The sequence below is a fragment of the Vanessa cardui genome, chromosome 6, assembly GCF_905220365.1.
Source record: "Vanessa cardui chromosome 6, ilVanCard2.1, whole genome shotgun sequence".
Lineage (NCBI taxonomy): Eukaryota > Metazoa > Arthropoda > Insecta > Lepidoptera > Nymphalidae > Vanessa > Vanessa cardui.
Genome location: NC_061128.1, coordinates 870,456 through 892,284, shown reverse-complemented (window position 1 = coordinate 892,284; position 21,829 = coordinate 870,456). Strand labels below are relative to the sequence as shown.

Here is a 21,829-nt window from a genome sequence, read left to right as displayed (position 1 = left end):
GTCGGTTATATGTACGTGTTCACTGGGTCAACTCAGCTCGGCATTGAATGGTGATAATGCGCTCTTCTTTAGAAGTATTAATACTAGGAATAACTTCCATAGTGTTATGCGGTTATAAAGATGTTTAAGGTTAAACGATTACAGTCAAAACACCTTTTGAACACGAGCTGGATTCAAAAGGTGTTTTTAAATTATTATATTCTGAAAATTCTGTCATAGTTGTAACCTTATCAAGACGCCATAATACATTTAAAACAAATCTCTATTTTAATGATTGTAAATTATATTTATTTGCTGATAAATTATTTGCATTAAAATAAATTTCGCTGTTGCAAAACTACAGCCGCTACGGAACCCCTTGTAGTCAGTTGTTTACTTGATCGAATCATAATGTTGTATTCAAAATCAAAATAAAAATAAACTTTATTCAAGTAGGCTTTTACAAGCAGTTTTGAATCGCTATTTTACAATTAAGTGAAGCTACCGCCGGTTCGGAAAGTAGCTTCTACCGACAAGAACCGCCAAGAAACTCAGTAGTTACTCTTTTTCAACATTCCAAAAATACAAAGTCATGTTAGTTAATACAATTATTTCAATTAATATATCCTGCTTGGAAGTCAATAGCTATTAACTCCACGCTTTTTTATCATCTATAAAATCTAGTATCGAATAATATACATTTTTTAAAATGTATTTTTTTTTACAAACGATTTGAATTTACGAAACGGCAAAGTTATTGTTAATTGCATCCCGGGCAGTGTCAGAAAAGTCTTTCTCCTTGGCCAATACCCACGCGAGATAACTCTATTATTATATTCTTTATACCTAGCACATAAATATTACTCAAACTGTGTTGTAATGACAAGTGTCTTGGCTGAGTTACAACGTTTTCCTGAAATCGTAGTTCCGTAAATGAGATATGTAAACGGCTTGTTGATAAATCACCAAGTTGCTCAATATCATAGATTGATTGAATGATTTTCACTTTTGATTGATCTTTATATAATAAGATTCTGTTCTTGTGTGTCAGTGAACTTATTCTTAAACGGCTGTGTCGATTTTGATGTAGTTTTTGCATATGTTTTCTTGTGTTCGTAGAATTATATTCTCGTTTGCTTATTATAATAAAAAAAATCAATTTGTATCAAACCGGTACAATGTTGATAAACTGTCATAAATAATAGTATTTTTTATAGATATGTAGTATGTATGATATGATACGATTTCAACACCGTTTGAGCGGCTATCATAAAACATTGCGCATACATATTATTTCTTTAAGAAGATGTTGCATATACCTAGTTACTGTTTTGAAATCCCTACTAGATGACATCAGTATTAAAAAGAATTTTGAAGGCATTTGAATGATGATAATGCGCTCTTCTTTAGAAGTATCAATACTAGGAATAACTTATATGGTGTTATGAGGCTATCAAAATGTGTAAGTTTAAACAATTACAGACAGAATCAACAACGAAACAGCTGGTTGGCGGCGATTTCGCTCCGCGTGGAATGATTGATCATCACCGGCGTGTCAACGATCGTGGGATATTCCTCAGGTTGACGATTTGCATGTTTGACGTTTTAATATTAATAAAAGTCAAATGATGATCAATTATATTTTCCCAACTTATACGTATGACATAATCACTTGTAAATAAAATGATGAATCAAAGTGTATATTTATTTGAAACAGAACAGTAGGTACTTTTATAATTTCCGATTGGTTTTATATAGTATTTTTTATGGTATAGGTTAGCGGATGTGCATATGGGCCACCTGATGGTAAGTGGTCAACATCACCCATAGACAATGACGCTGTAATAAATATTAACTATTCCTTAGATCGTCAATGTGCCACCAACCTTGGGAACTAAGATATTCGTCGCTTGTGCCTGTAGTTACACTGGCTCACTTATCCTTCAAACCGGTACACAACAATACTGAGTACTGTTATTTGGCGGTAGAATAACTGATGAGTGGGTGGTACCTACCCAGACGGGCTTGCACAAAGCCCTACCAGCAAGAAATGTCTAGTTTCATTACAAATTTCATATCACAATGAAAGCAATATTCGATTAATTAATAATGAACGTTTGTCACTTGGAGTTCGTCTTTGTTAGTAATGTTCCTTACATTCAACAAAGACAAACTCCAAGTCAATGAAGTCGCCATTACGTCAACTTTTGATATTAGATTACATATTATAGTAACATTATTATATCATATATACTAGCAACCCTAAATACACTAAATATACTACAGAATGTCTTTATATCCCTATATTTTAAATCTGTAATATCTTCAAAAATATTCATTTGAATTACACGCTCTAAAGAGCTATATCGACGACCTCCGTAGTCGGTGTATACACCGGATTTCATTGGTACGCCACTCCGAGGTACCGGATTCGATTCCCGGCCGAGTCGATATAGATTTTATCATTAGTTTTCTATGTTGTCTTGGGTCTGGGTGTTTCTGGTGACTTCGTTATTTCTGATTTTCCATACATACATTACAAGTGCTTTAGCTACTTACATTGGGATCAGAGTAATATATGTGATGTTGTTTCATACTTATTATTTATTTATTTATTTGATCTTTATTAAATGCACAATGTTTTTAAGGATACTTAAAAGGATAATTATTATTGCTTTACTGCTTATAAAAGCTTCGTAAATAAGGCATTATGTGTATGTCTCGTCAAAAGTAAAAGAAATAAAATGTTTATTGTGGGTTAACTGTCAAACATGGCCGCCCGTCGATTTGTCATGTCATTGAATTTTATGGATTTAAAACCGAAATTGCGGTTCAAATAGAGATATCGGACTTTAAAGGTATATTGAATAAATATAATTTTAATATTATATGCCTGGTCACAAATCAGACTAATTGAATGAGAATTATTAATTACAATTACGAAATACGGAACACAGGAACGAATATATAATTACGCTTTTAAAAATCACTGAACTACAGCCAACACTGTGTTAGTCAATGCATATATTTTTAAAGATTAATTATTATCACCAAAACATAAATACGTCTTCAAAAAATTTCATGAATAATATGATTTATTTAAAGATATCTTAAATGATCTTTCAAAACAAAAAAAAAATAACGTAGTGTTCGTTTCTCTCAGCTTCTTATTTCTATCAAGATGTTAGTTAAGGAATCGTTATATTAATTTTGTGATGTTCTTAAATTAAAATAGTAATGGCAGAAATGTGAGCCGAGATGGCAGAGTGGTTAGAACGCATGCCACTTAACCGATGATTGAACCGGGTCGATTCCAGGCAAGCACCTCTGAATATTCATGTGCTTAATTAGATTTATAATTCATCTCGTGTTCGTCGGTGAAGGAAAACATCGTAAGGAAGCCTGCATGTATCTAATTTCATAAAAATTCTGTCATATTTGTTGTTATTGTTGTTGTTGTATAGCAGAAATCCTACAACCAATATTGTTTTACGACGAAATATCGGGGGTCATCTAGAGGTAAAAGAACAGACATAAAATAAGTAAATTATAATATCTCTCAAATGTCACATGAAGTGTTTGATTGTGATCATTTTCAATCTTGTCGACTCGTTTTGATATAATAAGAAGTGAGGGTATACGTTTGCTCACGTATAACATCTTCAGTAAGAAATATATGTAATAAATAAATACTTCAAATATACGTCTTTTCCGACGTTATATTATATATTAAAGAAAGCTTATTTTGTTAAGAGATTTCCTTCAGACTAACAGAGTAAGTAAACCATAAAAATGACTTTGCAACAATATGATTGATACTAAGCACAGCTGATGCTATAAATTGATACATTTATAATGATAACTATACAACTAGCTTATAACGTTAAAATAAGATGGAATATTTCATGGTGGGGTTTTGTGCTATCCCGTCTGGGTAGGGACCACCCGTCATATATTGTATACAGCAATACTTAGTATGTATTGTTGTGTTCCGGTTTAAAAGGTGACTGAGCCAGTGTGACTACAGGCACAAGTGACATAATATCTTAGTTCCCAAGGTTGGTGATGAATTGGCGATGTAAGGAATGGTTAATATTTCTTTCAGCATCTTTATATATAAGCTATAGCACTTACTATGAGGTGACCCATTTGCTCGTCCATCTAAAAAATAATGTAACGTATCTTGTTTCTTGATTTGCCTTTAATTAGTAGTAATAAAACTGTTTTTTCCTTAATTAAAGGTATTGGTGCTGACACCATAAACCTAGTTTGGTAATGTTTTATTGGTCACGGTTAATTTCTTATTTACGATTCAATTTCCTGTGACTCGCACGTCCTACACGCACATTTAAGCTTCACAAGCGACGCACTCGACTTTGCCTTCCAAAAAATTATAAATTGCAAAGGTCATACAAAGTACTTTTTTATGTAAAAAATTTAATTTACACAATTGAAGAATCATATCCCGAACGCACTTAGTATGCTATAGCATAAGCCACCGCAAATAAAACCTGTCAGAGATACTTATTACTATGATAAATTACATGTTAACATTATTTATAATGAACTAGTCACATTAGAAACTTCAATATTATCGGTGTTTATTTACAATGTTGTCAAAAACTTTCCTCTCGAATCATTCCATTTATTAAAAAAATCGCAGCAAAATCCGTTGTGTAATTTTGACGATCTAACCATACATAGGGACAAATAGCGGTAAGCGACTTTGTTTACTAATATGTAATGATAATGACAATGAAATAGAAACTACTTAATGAAATGAGAAATGATGAATGATAAAGTTCTTTACTCTACAGCATTACCTATGTTATAAGTACACAAATAGGCTTCATCGTAATTAATAAATATAAGCTAAAAATCGTTTATGAAAATCTTACTTCATTTTTATGTTAGAACTGACGCTTGATATAGAAGTAATAGGAATTGCAGAAGTAGTTTTAAATATCGTAGCGGAGAACTCGACTTTTCTCTTAATAAAACGAAGCTACATTTGTAATGCTGTCTCTTTCTCGCTCAATGTGTCTCACTCTTTCTTATAGGAAAAGCGTTCATTCAGTAGTATGCCGAAACTCTCAAACCGAGGACGTTTTGGCGATTCGGGAATGATAAAGCAAAAAACGCGCGAAGATTTAATTCGACATTCAAACTTTTTTACTCTAATATATGTTTTGGTTTTAATCTCTATAAATGTTGCCAGTTCATATAAATATATTTTAAAAAGTGGTTTAGAAGTATTAAAAAAATAACAATATTAAGTGGTATTTAAATTAACAATATTTAAAATGTCAGTGATAAATGCAATCATAAACTAAAGATGACTTCAGAAGTGAATTTAAATATACTGGATAATTTGAATGATTTCAATTTAAGTGGTAATTTAAGTGAAACATTGCAGTTCGTACCTGAACTAGATATATTTTTTCAACCAGAAAATGTGTTAATTGCTCTGTATGTTCCCGTCATTTTGCTGTCCCTTGTGACAAATATATTGCTAATAGTTGTGGCCGTGAAATGTCACTATACCAAGAAGTAAGTATGTAGTTAACGAAAAAGATTTATTATTATCTATGACTATCTAAAATATATGTCTAATATATTTTGAAGAATAAATCTCTGATCACATTTTGTTAGAATTTGGTATGAACCAAGCTTGAAACCCAAGCTTTAGAAGTGCCGACATCCGTTACAAAAGTACAAGGTACATCTAATAGAAAAACAAGGCTTTACCATAATTTAATCATTTTGTACGATTTTTATGTTGATAGATTTACAACAATGTCGTATTATGCTCCTGTAATTAAGCCCTTTGAGTGAGAAGCGAAGGTTTTCCTTTGACAACTTATATTATTTACGATGTTAAAAAACAATAGGAAAGATTAAGTGGACTTCAAACTGTTGATTTTTTTTTTAAATATGAGTGTCTGTCCAAATTATCCTCTAAGAAGTATTTAATGTTAGTATTATATCATTTATCATCTTTAAACCTGTATTATACAAATCTAATGATAACAGTAAATTCAGTTGTGCTGTATAAATAAATTTAAGACATAAACGTTAGTTCGCTCTATTCTATATCGTATCTATTGTACATCGTCGTATTTACAGAGAAAAAAAATACGTTACTAAAAGTAGCTTGTTTGTGTGTAGATACCTACTCACCAAACTAACAAGCACCAATACAAAAACGGAAAACTTGAAGTTCTAGTTTGAAAAGTGAATGAGTTAGGTTTGTTTGTAGTTACAAGCACAAGGCACATTGTACTTTCGAGTTTGGTTGCGCATTGCCGATGAAACGATTTTTTATATATTTATTGTTATATACCATTTGCTCGTCACCCTTAAGATATTTTGGTTTATCAGAAATTATTCAAATTGATCCTATTTAATGAAACCAAACATAATGAGGCCTAGAATGAAATCAACTAAAAACAATTGATCAACTTTGAGCTTGTCTTAATATTATGATGTATTAATTTAAGATACTTGCTTTTAAAGTAAAGTTAAGTGGATTTAGGTTATTACAAATTAACATATATATTAATAACGATATTTGTACAAAATATTACAGAGTTATTAATCACATTGTATATGTAAATCTTAGCTTCACATCATCAGTCGTCTCGCCATTAGAATGGGTTATATACATATATGTACATATGTTTTATATCAGAACACAATATAACCCGTTATTATTATTATATAAATATAGAAATATAAATCATACGTCTTATATACTCAATCAAAAGGTCAGAAATCAAACTTATTTTAAATGAAATGAAAGACGTAAATAAATTACAACAATTACTGTAATATACTTAACTAGTGACCCACCCCGGCTTCGCACGGTTGCAATGCTACTAAATATACTACAGAATGTCTTACAATGTGTTATATAATATATAAACCTTTTGAATAAATCTATTTAAAAAAGACTACAGATACAAACGGACAGACAGCGGTAAGCGACTTTATTTTAAGCTATGTAATAAAGAAATAGTATACATGTCGTATGCAAATAGTTCTACTGCTGTGTTTGTTGATAGCGCTTGGTTACCCGTTTTGATAGATAAAATTAATTTATAAGCTTATGGAAATACAGAGACGCTTGCTTGGGTACGAATCGACAATCCTCGCTTAAAATTCAGATGCTGTAGTTACTGTGTCATTTCGGTCTTTTATGTTCATGTAGGGTGTTAAATAATTATATTTTATTTTATTAACATTGAATCTGCAATATTAATTTAAAACCGCAAGTTCATTAAGATCAAAAAACAACAGTCTATAAATGAGGTAGTATTTATTTGAGAAAATAATAAAGAATTTATTCATTTTCCAATACCCGTCGTTGGATCCTCCGTGGACGAATGGTGTGTACACCGGTTGTCATGGGTACGCTATTCCGAGATCCCGGGATCGATTCCCGGCCGAGTCGTCGTAGATTATCATTAGTTATCTATGTTGTCTTGGGTCTGGGTGTTTGTGGTACCGTCGTTACTTCTGATTTTCCATAACACAAGTGCTTTAGCTACTTACATTGGGATCAGAGCAATGTGATGTTGTCTCATATTTATTAAGTAAAAAAAAAAAAATTGCAGCAGATTTTCAGACATCGTATGCTACAATTCAAATACTCTAATATTAGATCATATCCAAATGCAATTAGTAAGTCTAAGAAAGTTGTATAATTATAATGCCGGTCTAATTGCTGAAAAGCAATCTCTAACAGACAACCTTTGGGGAATAAGTAATGGCGGCCGTTTGGCAGTTAAAACTACGAAAACACTAAGAAATGTTTTACAAATAAATTAACTTAAATATGTATACGTTAATAAATATATATTATGTACATTAATAGTTGTATTATATAAGAAATCTGTACTAATATTATAAATGTCTGTTTATTTATTTATTGTAAAAAGTTACACCATCGACTTATCACTAAACACTTAAACAAAATAAAATATTTAATATGGGTAACATTCGAGGTGATACATCTTTATAGGTGTAAACAACATTGTTATAGTTGTAAACAACACTGTTATCTTTTCATACTTATATCGCTGAACCGATTTTGATTAAATTTGATAAGGTTATAATTTAAAATTCAGTGAAGGACATAGACTTGTATTTTCGATTCACTTTCGAGTGGGTAAAAAGTAATCGTTTCTGGTTTTCGATTCACGAATTTATACACTTTGACGTATTCATCCAGTTACTCCGAGTTTGAATGCGAATACTTTTATCAGTCTTTTACAGTTATACCACAAAACATCAATTTCTTCAACAATAGACTGACTAGATAAAAAGGCTTACGTGTCATTTGCACTCTAACAAAATTATAATATCGTGTTAAAAAGTCCATGGGCGGTAGTAACTAATCAGAATAAAATTTAATGTCTAAAACAAAAAATGGAATACATAGCGAATTTTAATTAATTAGATAGTCTGTATCTAAATCCATTTGCATGATGACGAGGGTATTTTTACATTGAGTTTATTGAATTCAAAATACCTCAGTTATAATTATGAACTTTATTTTTTTTTTATTTATTTATTTTTACTCATATTATATTACATTTTTAAATATAAAATACAAACATATGTATAAAATATATTTAAAAATATAAAATACAGAGGCCAACCAGTGACGGGAACAGGGTCTAAGCCACCGGTGGTCAGGGCTCCAAAGAGAGGAACTTCCTCACAATACGCGCCGTGCCGAGGAGTACTGCCTTCTGCATCAGGCCCTTGACCCAGCTGTCTAACGAGAGTCTCTTAAGATGTTGGTCGAGGCTCTTGGCCATTAGGCCATTCGCTGAAACAACTATCGGCACAATAACTGCTGTATCCACATCCCACATGTCGACAACCTCGTGAGCTAAGTCAAGATATTTTATTTGTTTATCCTTCTCAGCTTTCACGAGATTCTCATCATGAGGGATGGTGATGTCAACAATTATCGTGCGGCGCTCTGACCGATCTATCACCACTATATCAGGCTTGTTGGCGACAACAGTCCTGTCAGTGATTATAGATCGGTCCCAGTACAGTGTGATATGACCATTCTCGAGAACTGGGTCGGGCACATACTTGTAGTATGGTACCTCTGATACCACAAGACCGTATCGAAGTGCAAGTTGTTGATGGATAATCTTGGCCACTTGATTATGTCTGTGCAAATACTCTCCGTTAGCAAGACGAGAACAACCGGAAATAATATGTCTAAGGGATTCGCCCGGAGTGTGACACGCCCGACATATGTCCACCGTGCCATCCCTCACAATATACCTCCGGTAATTGTTCGTCATGATAACTTCATCCATAACTCCATCTTGCTCTTCCATACCTCCTTGCGGTTCTCAGTACTTAATACTACAGGTTTGTGCCAGTTCTCTTTGCCTAAAGAGAGCGGAGTTAGTCCCTTGTCCATTGTAACTACATCTCGGTGCATATCCAAGTCAGTGTGGAGAAAATACTCCCTGAGTTTGTATACCTCACGGTTATGTAGGGTCTTGGCATTTAAAAAGCCACGGCCACCACATCTCCGTGGGATGTACAATCTCATCACCGAAGACCGAGGATGATGCATTCGATATGCAGTCAGCAGGACACGAACTTTCCTATCCAAGGCGTCTAGTTCTTTTTGAGTCCACTTGAGTATGCCGAAAGAGTATATCAAGACCGGCATGACCCAACCATTGAAGGCGCGAACCTTATTGCCACCTGATAAAAGACTTTTGAGTACCTTTTTCAGGCGACCAAAGAAACGCTCCTGCAATGATTGTTTCATGTCGGTCACATTGATGCCTAACGCTTCCGACATACCCAAGTATTTGTATGATTCGTTTGCGGACAGTGACTTAAAGTTTATGGAATCTGAAAGTTGTAATCCGTCAGATTCCATAATCTCTCCTCGCTTTACATGCATAACCGCGCATTTGTCAACTCCAAATTCCATTCTAATAGAATTACTAAAAGTTTCTGTTACCTTTAGTAACTCCATTAGTTGTGAATCTGAAGGTGCAAAGAGCTTTAAGTCATCCATGTAAAGTAGGTGGGATATTACTTTACCTCCTCTCCGCAAACTATAGCCTAGCCTTGAACTCTCCAAGAGAGTACTTAGGGGGTTCAAGGCTAAACAAAACCACAATGGACTCAAACTATCGCCCTGGAATATTCCCCGCTCAATCCTTATCGGTTCGTCATTACCATGAATCGTTCGGCATCCTGGATAGCGAAGGACTGTCCGCCATTGCCCCATACATGATCTCAAGAAACTGCATAGAGTTGTATCTAATTTATACAACTCCAGCACCCTCAAGAGCCATGTATGCGGCACGGAATCATAGGCCTTCTTGTAATCTATCCAGCATGTCGACAGACTCTTTCGAGAACGACGAACCTGTTGGCTAATGGTCATATCAATGAGGAGTAGCTCCTTAGTGCCTCGTGATCCACCCCTACATCCATTCTGAGAGAGAGACAAAATAATATTATTCTGTATGTGACTATTAATCTTATCTCTCAGAATGGCGGTAAGGAGCTTATAGACCGTCGGTAAACAAGTAATCGGTCTATAATTTTTAGGATCTAATTATGAACTATTATTATATGGTCGATTTATGAACATCTGTGTAATACGGTGATATTTTATTTTATTAAAAGGTAGAATGATAATGCATCTTTACGGTAAATAAATGTTTCGTCCAGGATTGGTACTTCGAATTGACAAAAGACTAAGACAACTTTGTGTTTATGGATCACGATTTTTTTTAATGTAAAGATGATTATGATAACCTATGTAGCGTCTTAAGTTACATCAACCGTTATTGAGACTAATCAACCAAGTGCATTGTTCTGACCAAATGTATGCCCAATTATGAGTGTACTCTTTATATTCTTACATTTCCACAATCTATTAGGAAGACCAACTCAAATGGAAGCAGATTTACATTTGGCAAGTTGGCATTTAGGACATGAAGATCTGATAGCTGATCAGATCTTGATGTCCTAAATGCCAACACCAGCTGGTAGGAAGGTAGATCATCGATATAATAAATTTATCAAAATAACAGATAAACCGTTAGACTATTCCTTGGAATAATACAATTTTTTAATATAAGGCAATCCCCACGAGCTTAAGAAAATAACAAAATCTTATATATAAGGCATTGTTCATAAATTATAACAAAAATATACTAATCGAACAATAAATATATGAAATAAACAACAGCAATCAAAATAACATTCGGATGTAGCCTCCCGCAATCATTTTCTCATCCTATAAATATTTCATACACTCATAACTAGATTTGGAGAATGAACCAGAATAAGGTAATAATACTCGGCAGTAGGTACTAAAACTCGGCAGATTTTTGGCACGTTATAATCTTACAATGCCAATATTTATTGGTAGGAAAGAGATCAGATCAATTACCTTTAGTTATTAATATTATTTGTGATATAAATAGTTCAATTTTATTTATGGTTTCCTTTTGTAATTCGATGATATGGAATAAATACGTATTTAAAATGATTCGGAGAAGATGATAAAATTTATAATCATGTTATATGTATTTTGTTGGAAATGCTTATGCTATTTAACTAAGAATTATATAAAGGGTTTTTATCATAATAATTTATAGAAATTATGATTATAATGTTGTCTGATTAGCCTCCCATTGTTGAACAACGACCTCATTTTCTTTCTGGCAAAAATTGGCGCTTTTTCGACTACGCTATTTTAGTACGAGTTGGGGTAGAGTCATGTGGGAATATGTTATTCATTATATCATGCAGTCTCTATTCTGTGATGTTTTCTTTCTCCACCGAGCCCAATAAGAATAAATGATAAATACAAATAAGCTGTATAAGAATAGTACTCCTATGGTTGCCGAAACTCAAATTTTGGATAATTTCGGCTTAATGTTTTTAATGCAGAGATCTGCAATTTTGTTTCCATGATAATCAATATTTTTATTTACATTAACAAAATATCTATTGATTTTAATCAATGAAAAGACATTTATAAATAAATTCGAATACAGTTGAAAAGAAAGTGTAGATGTCATAACTGGGCTAAACTAAAAACTGCGAATTGTGAAATCCTGCATGATTATGCGTCATGTTTCCTCGTCACGAATGTAAATGAAAAGAACTGCAAATACAAAATACTTTTTTGTAGTACTATAATATGAGAAGTTATGTGGAAGTCGGTTATCATGGTATGGGCATATTATGAGGAGGAATGAGGAACACATTGTAAAGAAGGTCTTGAGTATTGGGGTTGGATATAGAGGAATGGAACCAATTAAATGATGGATGGATTGCGTGAATGATGATATGGCTGGAATGAATGTCACTTGTGAGCTGATGTCAGATAGGGAAGTATTGAAAAAGAAAACATACTGTGATGACCCCAAGTAAATTGGAATAAGGGCAGAAGGATGATAATATTTGTAACAATCTAACTCATTCGTAACCGAAGGTTTTAATTACTTTATAAAAATGAATCAGATTCAAACGTATCAAAAAATAAAACAACAATAAACAGAATTACAGACACTACAGTCTCAGTTTAATTAGATTAAACTGAGACTGTAGTGTCCAAGATAAGAGAGTCTTAAGAAAGGAAGGGAAGTATAATTAAAAGTACAGTGTGCCCTTAATAGATATATCCTTGATTAAATTATCTTTGGTCTAAGAAGCCTTTTTTTAATAGCCATGCGTTAGAATAGCCAACTACGAAGAATACATTAATCTCTTTATTAGCTTCTTTGGTTTTACACAGTTCTATAAAAATATTCTTCAGCTTTATTGTACTGGAGCGAAAAGTATAGTAAAGGAATCACACTTTCTTTCTGAAAAAAAATCAAATCGACGCTTTGTACTCGAGGCGATGTTAAATTGTAGAAAACAGATTTTCGGTGAATTGCTATTTTAACGCTTGTGTCCATAAATTAATTTATATCCCGTTAAGAACGACATCAGCACCTCACATAGGGTGTTTAATCTCACATAATATAAAACACAATTATTTATTTCATTGTTAGATAATAACAAACAGCTATATATGAATATCTATAAATAATTTGCTTTGTACAGTACAGAGAATTTTATTTAGAAGCGTTATTCAACTTTTTAAATTTATTAGTCTATTACATCATGAATTATTAAAAAATACTATTTTTTTCTTTTGCCACCAAGAACATATTTGTTTATTTGCTTCTACATTTGTGAATGCGTTTAAATTTATTACAATTGATAAATATTTAGTTTATGTTATTCGACTGTTACGAAGAAGATATATCGATAACAAAAAAATTATTAAACTATTTCATATTAAAGATTGTTGAAATTTTTCTTTCTATATAAAATATGGTAGGCGGACATGAAAATGAGTCTGGTGAACTTGGTGGCAAATTTATATCGTCGTACATCACATTGGCACTGTTGGCACTGTAAGAATTCTTAATTCTAAATTGGAACTAATGTTATTGTATCTTATAGTTACACTGACTCACTCACCCTTCAAACCGGTCACAATAATACTAAGTATTGCAGTATGGCAGAAGAATATAATTATCATGAGTGGGTGTTACGTATCTAGACGGCCTTGCACATAATACTACCAAGTATTATTTTATTTAGTTTAGTGGAAATACATAACAAATGTGAAATTAGACGTAACCTTCAAGATCTTTAATTTTATGACACTTTTCTTATATTATCGGAACTTATAAAGAAATCGAATTTTATAAGTTGTGCAATAACACAAAAGTAGTCTCATAATCTGTCGAAGAGCAACTTTCCGTGACCAAAAGTATAGGAAAACAAAGCTTCTTAGTGGCGTGAGAGTGCAAGTAATTCAGCTTCTAAACTTAGCGTTCTTGCATTTATAGTAACGATTTATATTAATTACAAAAAATAATGGCTATAAAATTATTGTATGATAAATATATGAACGTATATAATATCACGTAAAGACAGTAAATACGGTTAGATTATAATCTATTTCGCGAGATTGTAAACTGTTGAAGGATTGTCTCGACTTATGATATACAAAAGTTCGATAGTTTTTAATCTAACGGTATTGACAATTAATTTAAATAGACTTGTTGAGTATATGATGTTTTCTGAACGAATGGCCCAAAATATTTCCATGGGACTTTTTAAAGGAACAAGAAATACTTACATTTTCATTCGCATTCACATAACGAGTCTTGTTTTGTTAATATAAGTAACCATAAGCGTCATATAAGTAAACAAAAATGTAGCAAAATGGTCAACACCTTTCTTCTTATTTCTCATTTGTGACAATATTAAGAAAATAGCTGTTTGGTTACACAATATACGCATTGTGCTAACTGCTCCACAAAAAACAGTAGCGGTTATTCTGGTTTTCTTACGAACATAAAGGTATCTTTATATTATTGTATAATTATTAGGAACCTTTGTTTTCTAAAGAATATCGACATCGGCATATTTTTATGAATTAATTTGGTGCCATTTCAAGCACGTAACAGGATTAAGATTGGCTTGGAAAAGAGTGCAACTTTATTTGTGTACAATAACCCTGGCTGAGGTCAAAAGAACATTGTCATAAAAACAGTAGGTTTTTATTGAAAATCATCTTAAGTCTATATGAATTTGAAATGATTATATTCGTATCAAATTCAAAAGTTGTCACCAAAAGTCTGAATTATTCATCATGTACGTCCTATAGTCCTACGACTACCATTTTTGGGAATTAAAATTAGCATGAATTTTCCTCGCATCCATCCAAGAATAATAATGTGGGTAGCTAATCATCTAAAAATAGACATAGAGAGGGTTAAAGTGTTTTACATTAAATCGGTCCCATATAAATAGGTTAAAGACATGATGGTGATATTAAATCTATAAAACTCTAAGTCTGACCCTATTTCGATATGTAAAAGGGGTCAGCACCTGATTACACTTACGGCTTATTGAGCTGGCGTAACGAGTATTGCGACCTATCGAGACGAGAAAATTACATCCATACATTTTTGAGTTAATGCGTTACATTTGTATTTATACGATAGACTTATACTTCCTTGGTATATATCTATAATACCGTTAACCGACATCTGATCGATTATCATTTTTGACACACTATGGGCATATATAGTACGACACAATTTAGATGTAGCATCGGCAAAATTCGTTAAACCGATCACATCCGAATTAACTACGCTATTCCAAATTATCAATATTTAGTTCTTATGTGAATGTAATCTTTACACAATCATAATAACTTGTAATATCATATGATCTAATATATTCGTCAATTTGACACGATTTACATGCACTTGCTGTCTCGGGTTGAACTGACACGAAAATCTATAGCGACGAATAGCGTCGAATGGCGCGATAGGGAGTTATTTCTATTGGTTGTATACAACGACAAACAACAACAACACGCACGTGCGGTGCACGCGTTCTAACCACTGGGCCATCTCGACTCATATTGGTTGTATATATCGGCAGTAATCGGTTTTATTGAATTTGCTGATGCTACATCTAAGTTGTGTCGTTCTGTACTTAGGTATACGCGGTTTCTTGATATCTTATAGTCTCGGTAGCGCAGTAGGCATCGCGTAAGTCTCATAATCTTTAGGTTTCATGATATCTTGCTTGGTTTAAATTTAAAACGCATTTTTTGTTGATAGCTCATAATTGAATTTAGGTAGATAACGTCATTGTAGATATACCATGGCAGAATATATGTTATATAAATATCATAACTGCCTCTTTTCACACGGGTAATATAAGGTTGTTATCTCAAGACATTCTCTATTCCCCAATCGGCATATTTGCTCGTAATGTGTTAACGTCTCGTGTATGTCAGCCTTTGGTGCTATTTCACGCTTTATTTTTTATATTCATTGTTATATCTAAATCTGATTTGAATTTCAAATTGTATAAGCTCGTGTGATCTACATTGTATAATAAAAATTCGCTTTCAACCGACCTTTCAAACTAGACGACGAATTTTAATGCGGTTGTCATCAATAACCAGAGTGTTTCAAGAGGAAGGCTTATGTGGACATTACATCTATGTATATTATTATAACAGTGAAGAATTTTGTTGTTGTTGTTAATGTATATATTTAAAATTTTTCTTTACCTTCTGTGCACATCCTACTGACTACTCTTCTACACTATTCTGGGTTGGCTGGCAGAAAATGCTGTTCTAGCGTTAAGTCCGCCCTTTGTACATGTTTTATTTGTGCAATAAAGAATAATTAAAAAAAAAAAATGTTGTTCTAGTATATGTTTGTTGTATCCTGTTGAAGACAAATAGGTTGTTATTTATGTAAAGAGTAAAGTAACAGCCTGTACATTTCCTACTGCTGATATAAGGCCTCATCTCCCATTAAGGAGAGATTTTGGAACATATTACACAACGCTGTTCCTATGCGGGTTGGTGGAATGCACATGTGACAGAATTTCGATGAAATTAGACACATGCAGGTTACCTCACGATGTTTCCTTCAGCGCCGAGCACGAGATGAATTATAAACACAAATTAAGCACGTATATAATTATAGTGCCACTTGCTTGGGTTTGAATCCCCAATCATCGGTTAAGATGCCCGCGTTCTAACCACTGGGCCATCTCAGCCATTTGATATTTATGTAAAACATTTGAATTAATAGACTTTGAAAGCATATTATTATTAATACACTTAGTTAATTAAAATATAATCTACTTGCCAATAGTCTTGCCTTTTTATTAAACAATAAAATTGTTACTCTGAGTGCATATTTATCGAATAGACAAATGCAGTCGTTGTACGCAGTCATTTTGGAGAATTTCTTAGCAGCAAATTAATTATGAAGCTCATATATATGTGATACGACATAACTGATAAAATAAACTAAACTAATGTAAAAGATTAATAAGAAACCAGAAAAAGTACAAACAAACTTCATTATTTATAATGTTCATCAGATAATATGAATGAAGTGAAGAAAACAATTGAAGATTACTTACTTTCTCAGTAAGGGTCCTTGTCGTGTTAATCGTCAAATATCAGAGTTCAGATATAGACGTCTTTTATTTATTAATCTCGAATCAAATTTATTGTGTTTCTCTCCGTTGATATAAAAAAGCGTTAAATGAGAAATAGATCTAAATTAAAATCAGTCGCAATATCTTAACAGAGTACTAGATAATTTAATTAAACGTTTTATAAATTTTCGTTTTATGCTTTTTTGTGCCAAAAAAATATTTTTCGTTTCATTACAATAGTCTTGGAACTAAACATAAAACAATTAGCAGTCAAAGGAACGCTACACTTAATAACGCTTCTAATGTTTGTGTAGGGTATGTTATTTTACTGATTGGGTTCAGTGCAATTCGTCTGAGCAAATAATTTGAATTCACAAGTTGTTCTATTGTTAAATAACGTTTGAAGTTCAAATATTTACTTAAAATGTTATGGACGACAGTTAAATATATATATATATATATATATTAATATTACAAAAGTGAGAATAGCTCTGTCTGTCTGTTTGTCTGTCGCCCTTTCACGACCAAACCGCTGAATCTAATTTGATGAATTTTGGTATGAAGCGGACTTGAACTTCAAGAAAGAACATAGGTGGCTTTTTTGCCTAACACGTGACAACCAACACCCAAAAACGCGACATCCGCGAATGTTTTATAATTAACTTCATGAATTTTGTTTGTTAATTGTATGTATTCTGTTCATCATTATTAATGTTTTGTTTCGTTTGCATAAATGTTATCGTACTTCATAGTTTGAGAAGGTAAAGGGTAAAGGGTATAATAATAAGCGTGGTTGCTAGTTGCTAAACTGATGTAAAAGGCTGGATAGAAAGCCATTAGATATTTCTATAATGATCGTGGTCAGCAAACACCGAAGAAACGAAAGTGGTTCTTTTATTATTGATTTTAATTAGAGTTCATAACATTACTTATTAAAATTTAGTAAAAAAAGTGGTACGAGGAACAAACACAAACTTGTGTCTCAATGCAGTCGAGTAACAGGAGTACTGTTACTCGAATGCATTGAGTCAGTAACTCTTTTGTTGTGTTGTGGGGCAATGTATATGGTTTTACAACAGTATCCCAGAAAGCGTTCAAAATGCCTCTGTTGCCAAATTTAAAAAAAATACTAAGGAACGCTTGTGTGCAAAAGGTTAGTATAAAATTAATGAGTTTATGATAGATAGCACACCTTGGGAATTAAACGATCGCCTCCTGGCTATTTCATTTCATTTAAATTGTTTATATAATACATGAGACAAAAATAACCCGCTGAGTTTCTTTCGCCGGTTCTTTTCAAGTCAGGGTATTTTCTTTTTCGAACTGGTGGTATTGTTTCAATTGACTATCAATAATAAAGTGTAATACTTCTATATTGAATAAAGCAATTCGAGTTTGATTTTGAGTTTGTAAAAGGGTTTCATAAAATGTAAATATAAAAAAAACAAACAATCACATTAATGACACTATTCGTTATTTCGAATGACTTTTCAGAAGTTACACTAATTGTTAGAAAGTGAACCAGATCACGTAAGCAAGTTAGGTTGTGACGTTGGTATGAAACCGAATTTAGAACGTTATATGTCAAAACATATATTATAAGCCGAGATGGCCTAGTAGTTAGAACGCGTGCATCTTAGTCAATGATTGCGGGTTCAAATACAGGCAAGCACCACTGAATTTTCATGTACTTAGTTTAAATAAATAATAAATAAATAAATAAATATGAGACAATATCACATCCATTACTCTGATCCCAATGTAAGTAGCTGAAGCACTTGTGTTATGGAAATCAGAAGTAACGACGGTACCACAAAAACCCAGACCCAAGACAAACATAGAAAACTAATAGTAATCTACATCGACTCGGCTGGGAATCGAACCTCAGACTGGCGTACCCATGAAAACCGTTGTACACACCACTCGACCACGGAGGTCGTCAAAAATTGTTTTTATAATTGATCTCGTGCTCAGGGTGAAGCAAAATATCGTAAGAAAATCTATGTGTCTAATTTCATAAAAATTCTGCCACGTGTATATATCACCAACCCGCATTGGAACAGCGTGGTCAAATACGTTCCAAACCTTCTCCACAAGGGACAGGAAGTCCGGCAGTGGGAAATTTACAGGCTGTTGTTATGGTATAGATACCGCCGGTATGAGTGATATCTATTCCTGCTTTTAACTTTATATCTACAGTTTAAAAACATTGATGGACAAACTTTGTAGAAGCAAATGATACAGAAATCGTTACAAATTCAAATGTTAAATTAAACTTGTAATACGACAACTCAAAAGTAAACATAAATAAAGTATTATAATTGAATTTCAATTAATTCCATTTCGAGTTCCATTATTAAATAAATACACAAACAATAATTGAAGAATTGATATGAAAAACCTTTAGATCTAGTAGCTTTAGTCTATAGGAAATACAATGAGTTTTAATAAATATATTTTGAAGCGTGCACTGATCTTAATTACGAGAACAAACGGCCCGTGACATGGATGGAGAAACGGCTTGTGAACCGAGAAATTGTTGCCTCTAAAGTGATATACAGAAGCTCTTTTCAAAGTACGCTAGTGATGTATTTTATACAAACTTAAAAGAAAGAGTTTTTTATCAAAACAATGCAGCATTGCTGTGTTTTGTTTTTTACCTTTACTTTTTAAGATATACATTCGTAGTTGGTGGGTTTTATGTTATACTAGCTGTGCTGGCGACGCGTTTGAATTTAACAAAGAAAAAATATTATTGTAGCCTAAGTTATTCCTTATTCTATCAGTTATCTGCCAGTGAAAGTCCCGTCAAAATCGTCCCGGTCCAGTCGTTCTAGAGATTAGCCGGAACAAACAAACAGACAGACAGACAAAAATTGTAAAAAATGATATTTTGATATATGTATGTACCGTGTATAAATACATATACATTGAGTAAAAAGGGCTATTTTAATATTACAAACAGACACTCCAATTTTATTATATGTATAGATGATATTAGAGCTGTAAGAAATATTAATCAATCATAACGCCAATGATTTATTAAATTCCTAATTATTAACGAATAACTGTCTGTATTAGTAGGAAATTAAAATGTACATATAGTTTATAACGAATATGATCTATACATGAATACTAAATTAAACTTCATTCTATCCAAAAAATCTGTGGAATTTAAACGATTTTATATTACAAAATATTTGTATAAATGAAAATAAGAATACACGCCAATTGCAACCTTATTTTAATATTATAAAAGTCGACATTTCTATATCACTGACGATTTTAGAGGCACGATTGTAAATTGATATAATGACTTATATTTAACGCATACTCATTTCATGTCTTTTAATTAAAAACAACTTCGAAGACGGAGAACTGATGATTTGATTTATATCAACAAATAATCCCTTTTCCTATGCGTTCCCTTTTTATAAAGGACAACAGTTTTATAATTGCCAATTAAATATTGCGACAAACGACCCTCCCTTCCTACCCACAGCCTTACCATTCTCTCGTCCTCAATCAACGCATTTCAAACCTTTTTTTTATCAACTAACAATTAACCGCGTCTTTGCTCGTGTAGAATCTATAATAATATTATAAATGGGAAAGTAACTCTGTCTGTCTAGCTTTCACGCCAAAACTACTGGACCGAATCCAATAAAATTACTTGGTGGTAGGGCTTTGTGCAAGCCCGTCTGGGTAGGTACCACCCACTCATCAGTTATTCTACCGCCAAATAACAGTACTCACTATTGTTGTGTTCCGGTTTGAAGGGCGAGTGAGCCAGTGTAACTACAGGCATAAGGGACATAATATCTTAGTTCCAGTCGGTGGCGCATTGACGATTTAAGCAATAGTTAATATTTCTTACAGCGTCATTGACTATGGGTAATGGTGACCACTTACTATCAGGTGGCCCATATGCTCGTCTGCCAACCTATCCCATAAAAAAAATTGATACACAAGTAGTCTAGAGCCTGAGAATAGACATTGGCTGGATAAATGGTTTATATTTTAATCTTACTTACTACTGAGTTTATGTTTATAATGTACATTGGCTCTATTAAGTAATGATTGGAAATTTAATTATCGAATATTGTGTTGCCATTATTCGGGTTCAAAATTAGTTCATTAGAATAATACTGTAGGCATTTAAGTTCTGTTGATGGTTAAAACACGATATAACTGTTGGACGTATAAGTAGCTAAAGCACCTGTGTTATGGAGAATCAGAAGCAACGACGGCACCACAAACACCCAGACCTAAGACAACATAGACCTAATTAATTTTCTACATCGACTCCTCTGGGAATCGAACCCGGGACCTCAGAGCGGCGTACCCATGAAAACCGGTGTACACACTACTCGACCACGGAGGTCGTCAAATAATAACATAAGAGTTTTTTTTTATATATAGTAAATATACTCTATCGCTAAATAATATACTCTATCGCAGAGATTTTTATGGACATATTACACTAAATTGACGTTATAGGTTTTATTAAAATTTACGATTTCTCTAAACAGAATGTAATTGGGTCGTAAAAGAGTTACAAAAAGCGAATGTATTCTTGAGAGTAAGAAAAGAGTGTCTGTGCTATTTATAATTTTAATGGCCGTTCTCATTGAGACGGACTATTTATTAGACGGTAGTTTTGCCACTGTATTCTAAACACTTGAATCCGATATGTATATTAGTTTGACAAAAAAAAGGGACCCAATGAGTTTCGCTGGTTTTTCTCAGGTCTAGGTGTTTCCTTCTCCGAGCTGTTGGTAGTGTTTATTTG

The 21,829-nt window shown here is 32.9% G+C and overlaps 1 protein-coding gene across 1 annotated transcript in view; it reads left to right on the top strand.

Annotated features, from left to right (window-relative positions):
• The first annotated feature begins 5,277 nt into the window (after positions 1-5,277).
• Positions 5,278-21,829, top strand: part of LOC124530708 (neuropeptide FF receptor 2-like) — a 90,309-nt gene continuing 73,757 nt past the window's right edge. Inside the window, exon 1 of the mRNA XM_047104963.1 lies at positions 5,278-5,529. Coding sequence (XP_046960919.1) covers positions 5,315-5,529 — 215 coding nt within the window. The 5' untranslated portion in view covers positions 5,278-5,314. The remainder of the gene's footprint in view (positions 5,530-21,829) is intronic.